Below are 5493 nucleotides of genomic sequence, written 5' to 3' on the forward strand. Positions count from 1 at the left end.
AGAAGGGTGACTGTGAAAAGCAAATACACAAATCAGAGCAGCCATAGACCCAGGGGCCCCTGGTAATAGCTCGGCATTGGCAGTTGGCATTGGCAGTTCACAACCGCTGGCAGCTCACAAACCTTCCCACAGCCAGTAGGGGAGTATTTTGTATTACTTTCCAGAGGGAGATGGAGCTTGCAGAAATGGATGATGCGCCCGAGGTCACTAAATGAGTGAATGGCTGAGATAAGACCACCCTGCTTTCTGCAGGAGGAAAAAGAGTCCCAGACCCAGCTCTCCTGGTACACTGAGGCTGGATGGGAGGCCCAGGTTCAGTTCTTGCCCACCCAAAGCCGGCCAGGGTTCACCTGTGGACCTGGCTAACAGGGAGGCCACGACAGGAGGATCACAATGTAAGACCCTTCAAAACCTCTCTTTCTCTTTCTCTCTCATTAAAGAAAATAATATAGGATCCTGCCATTTATTAGCCGTAGGCCCAGACAGGTTACCTACAGTGTCATAAGGCTTCAGTTTTCTCACTTTAAAATCAAGATATTAGGGAACCAGCAGTTAGCGTAATGGCTATGTCGCTGGACTTCCATGTAGCTGACCGCGGTTCACATCTCGGATCCAGTGGCTTAAACTCATGCTGGGCGCATGTGCGTGCGTGCCCAGGATCCCAAGAGGAGAATGGAGGAGAAGGGATTGCGGCATGGCCATCCCCCCAGGGATGATTTCTCGCTTTCTGTCTCTCTGTCTCTGTCTGTCTGTCTGGCAAGCACTCGCCCTATAGCAAAATACCTCTGCAAAAAAAAACCAAACAAACAAACAAAAAATCAAGGTATTAATTGTATATACTATTAGGTTGTGGTTTCTACCTGCAAAGTGTCTAGAACAGTTCTTGGCACTTAATAAGCACAGGTTACGTAGACATGAATAACCCTAGATTTCTATTAGGTAAGTGAGACATGTTCAAAAATAGCTTCCAACCTCCGTTCAAAGAGAGGTAAAAGCCTCACTAAACAGCGTGCTATGGATATGAGTGACACATCTACATCAGCAATTCACTTCTCTTTTAAAAGGAGAGCTTCTCTTCCTTGTGACAATTCTTTTTTTTTTTTGGAGAGGTTTTTGCTGTAGGGCGCGTGAGCTTACCAGAAAGCCAGAGAGAGACAGAGAGACAGAAAGCGAGAAATCACCCCCCAGGAGGCGTCATAGCCATTATGCTAACTGCTATTCCCTTGTGACAATTCTTACTAACTAAATTGTTTTGACAGGTTTTGTTTAAGAAGTATTTAATTTTATTTATTATTTTTAAATTTGCTATAGGACACATATACTCACGAGACACAGACACACACATACAGAGAGAGAGAGAGAGAGAAAGAAAGCTGCTAGGTTCGTTCCAGGTCCAGGATTCAAACTACTATCAGCCATGTGGGAATCTAAGCACCTTAACCACATGCCACCTGTAGGCCCCTTGGCAGTGGTTTTTTGTCAGTTGGAAATCCCCTTCTACAAGTGTGCCTCCTGCTAGGGAATATATAGTTCTTAAAACTTTCCAAATGTCAGGGCCAGCAGATGTCATAGTGGTTACGTTGTTGGACTCCCACACGGCCCACCATGGTTCAAGTCCCTGGATTCTATGGCTTGAAAATCATCCCAAGCACATGTATGTGTGTGCCCAGTGATCCCTGGAGGGGAGGGGCCTAATCCCACTGATTAATGGGGGAGAGGGGATTATGGTGTAGCCATCCCTCTGGGGGGTGCTTTCTCCCTTTCTGTCTCTGCCTCTCTCTCCCTCCAGTGAGTACACTCACCCTAAGGCAAAACTTTTTTTTTTAAACACTTCCCAAATATATAAAACTGGACTTTTCTACTTATTTACCTTATAGTTTCAGAAAGTTTGGGCCTGCCAGGACCAAGTCGTGGTTTCTAACACCTGAGCATTAGTTTTAGGTGGGCTGATCCTGAACTCTTGCCAAACATTTTACTTCACTCAGACAGCATGCCCTCTGAGACACAGAGAATCTTCTGGCAGTTCAGATGACTGTCCTCTGATTTAAATACACAAAATCTTTAGTTATTATTAGTACTTCTCTGGCTTCAGTTTTACCTTTCCCGAGGCCGTTCACACCTGTCTGTGACTTGCTACCCTTTCTCAGTCAGGATTCTCTGATGAGGCTTCTCTCATTTCTATTCTGTCTCCTAGACCTTCAGCTACTCAGATTGCTATAATTATTGCCTCCCACAATTTTTCTGCTTCTCTCACAATTTTTCTGCATTTTAAAATCATTTTTCCAGATGAGCGAGTTTCAGGCAAGGAGGGTGGGAAGGGTCTGAGCAGGGCCAACACTCATCTGGTTCTTGGCTACCAAACCCTTGTGTAGTTGACTTTTTTACTTTGCTGAGCAAGCCAAACTTTTTCAGGAATGGAAAGAGGCAAGGGGCCAGCAGGTGCCATAGTGGTTAAGGCACTGAACCACCACATGGCTGATTGTAGTTCAAGTCTCAAACCTGGTGGCTTAAAACTCATGCTAGGAGGCCAGCAGGTGGTGTGGTGGTTAAAGGCGCCAGATTCTCATATGACCAACCATGGTTTGAATCCCCGACCTGGCAGCTTTCTTTCTCACTTTCCCTTTCTGTCTCTCTGTTTCTCTCTGGTCAAATTAAAAAAAAAAAAAAAGGAATTAAATAAATAAATATTTGGGGGTGGGGGGACAAACAAAAAAACAAACTCATGCCAGGCATGTGTGCATGCATGCCCAAAATCCTAAGAGAATGGAGAAGAAGGGATTGTGGCATGGCCATTTCCCCTGGGGGATGATTTATTGCTTTCTGTCTCTCTCTGTCTGTCTCTGTCTCTTCAGCAAGTGCATGTGCCCTGTAACAAAAATCTTTAAAAGAAGGGGGTTGGCAGATGGTGTGGTGGTTCAGGGTGCTGGACTCTTACATGACTGACAGCAGTTCAAGTACCAGACCTGGCAGTTTGCTTTCTTACTTCCCACCCACCTCTTTCTCACTCCGTCCCTCTCTGTCCAATTAAAATCAGTAAATAAACAAATAAATAAAGTTAAATAAAAAAGAATTCTCTTTAAAAAATCTCTAAAAAAAAAAAAGAAAGAGGCAGAAGAAGAATGAAAGGAAAAAGAAGGAATTAAGTAGATCAAGAGACAAGGAAAAGGCAGCAGCAAAAGCTATATAAAATTTAAGGGAAGTGCCTCACCACACAAACAGGAACAAAACGAAAGACTGTTTATTTAATTGTTGAAATCAAAACATTTCTTGAAGGACTTCCTTACATAATTTCAAAGGCCTCACTGACATATATACAGGGGAAGGGAGGAAACCCCACTCCCCTGTGCTACAAAAACGGTGGGATACAACTAACTGCATGCAAACACAATTTGCATAAGCAGAGCATTATCACAATATGGTATAAAAAAGTTGATTAAGCAAATAGATTCCACATTTTCTAGAACAGGAAAAGGTCCATTATAATTACACTGTGTTGAACCTGGAAAATCTAGGCAGTATCTATAAACGTTCTCAATTTACAGATGGGAATTAAGGTCCAGAAAAGATAAGCTACCCGCCCAAGGTCACTTAGCAAAGAATCTGCATTTGCTATTTTGGAATGGAGTAAGTTGTCTGCTCTCATTTTTTTTTTTTTTTTTTAATGGTAACACTGGCCCAGTCACAGCTAATCAGTAGGCTGAAGCCCCATGAGAAGCGTGGGTTTGATTCCTGGCCTACTTTAAAAGTCTGGTGCAGTGGCTTGCACCTATAATCCCAGCTACCTGGAAGGCTGAGGCAGGAAGATCATGACACAGTGAGATCCTGTCTAAAAAACAGCATGTGCGCACGTGTGCCCAAAATGGTTATCGCATACATTTTGTTTGTCCAAAACTTTAATATATAATAGTTACTCCTTAATTATACCCATTTCTATTTAATCCGTTATTTTCCTGATACAATGCTGTGACTTTTTTTTTTTTTGAATAGTCACCTATTGCACTGAAAGGCTCAGCTGGATTTGAAAACCAGATTCAGAAACATGGCATAAAGGTACAATTCACAAATCACAACTTAAAACAATGAAATATCCATGCCAAATCAAGAGCCACCCCCCCGGTGCCAAACACATGCTTATATTGCACTATGAAGACAGCCACAAATTAAAAGAATTTGCCAAAATGTCTCTTCTTTCTGTAAAATCACCTTTACTCCCACGATGCACTTGTTTTCAAATAGTTAGCATTCACAGTACACCTGAAATGAGTGACATTCATAACGGTCACAACTGTAATTCCGTGTTCAAGACTCTCTTCTGTGTTCAAGAGTCTTGATCATCTAAAATGAGGTAGATACACTTTTCCGAGTTTGACTGGGGTTAATTTTCTTTAGATCTTGATCATCTATATTTTTAAAAGTAGAATTTCAAAATATTTAGCAAAAGACTGAAAATGTCTGAGCACTTTGTCTAAAAATATAATTTTGAAAGATTATGAAAGTTGTTTTACCTCATTTCAATTGAAAAACAGAATAAAAGCATCCAGTGACAAAACTACCACAGATTTCAAAGCTGACGGCCACCCAACACCTAACACATAGAGACCCTTGCACTAGTTCTGAATTGGGGAAGTTGAGATGCACAGGCATGGGCTTAACACGTTCAAGGGGCTGGGTCGGCTGCCGTTCCCTAACCTCTGACCCTAAATTTCAGGTCTCCTCCAGAGTTCAGGCCTGGCTGGTGGCGTGCTTCATAGGCGGTTCTCACGGAGAGATGGAAAGCCGTCTCTGGAGACAGATCACGCTTCAGACAGAAGCCAGAGGCGCAGGCCCCTCTGGGTAAAACCCGGCAGCAGAGCCCGCTGGAAACGCGACGCGGCTGCGTGAACTGGGCGGGCTTAGGCTGCAGCGCAGAAGGCCGGGTTCACCGACCAGGCCGCAGTCCCGGGGGTGTCAGGTTGGGGGAGGCAAACTGGGCACTAAACCGGCTAAAGGCCCCGGGGTTGGTCGCCGAGAGAGATCCGAGAAGGCTGGCAGGGCACTCCGAATCTTTATCTTCTTCCGCGGGGCCATGGGCGAGGCACCCAAGAACTTGCTGAAGGAGCTCGACTTCTTCAAGCCGCGGGCCAGGTCCTGAAGCATGAGGTCGTCGGCCAGGACACCCAGAAACGCACTGGTGGTGGAGCTGAGGATGGAGGAGGCGTTGGTCGCCGAGAGAGATCCGAGAAGGCTGGCAGGGCACTCCGAATCTTTATCTTCTTCCGCGGGGCCATGGGCGAGGCACCCAAGAACTTGCTGAAGGAGCTCGACTTCTTCAAGCCGCGGGCCAGGTCCTGAAGCATGAGGTCGTCGGCCAGGACACCCAGAAACGCACTGGTGGTGGAGCTGAGGATGGAGGAGGCCACCTGCACGGGGCGCCGGGCCGCAAAGCTGCCAGTTCCACTACCCGCCGCATCTGGCTCGGGGGCGCCTCGCAGGCCGGGGGCGCCGAGCAGCCGG

The 5493-nt window shown here is 45.5% G+C and overlaps 1 protein-coding gene across 1 annotated transcript in view; it reads right to left on the reverse strand.

The window, feature by feature from the left end:
• Positions 1-3642: 3642 nt before the first annotated feature.
• Positions 3643-5493, reverse strand: part of SOWAHA (sosondowah ankyrin repeat domain family member A) — a 3395-nt gene continuing 1544 nt past the window's right edge. Inside the window, exon 3 of the mRNA XM_006166918.2 lies at positions 3643-5224. Within this exon, the coding sequence (XP_006166980.1) occupies positions 4948-5224 (277 nt within the window). The 3' untranslated portion in view covers positions 3643-4947. The remainder of the gene's footprint in view (positions 5225-5493) is intronic.

Source organism: Tupaia chinensis, unplaced genomic scaffold, assembly GCF_000334495.1.
Source record: "Tupaia chinensis unplaced genomic scaffold, TupChi_1.0 Scaffold144346_1, whole genome shotgun sequence".
In the NCBI taxonomy this organism is placed as follows: Eukaryota; Metazoa; Chordata; class Mammalia; order Scandentia; family Tupaiidae; genus Tupaia; species Tupaia belangeri.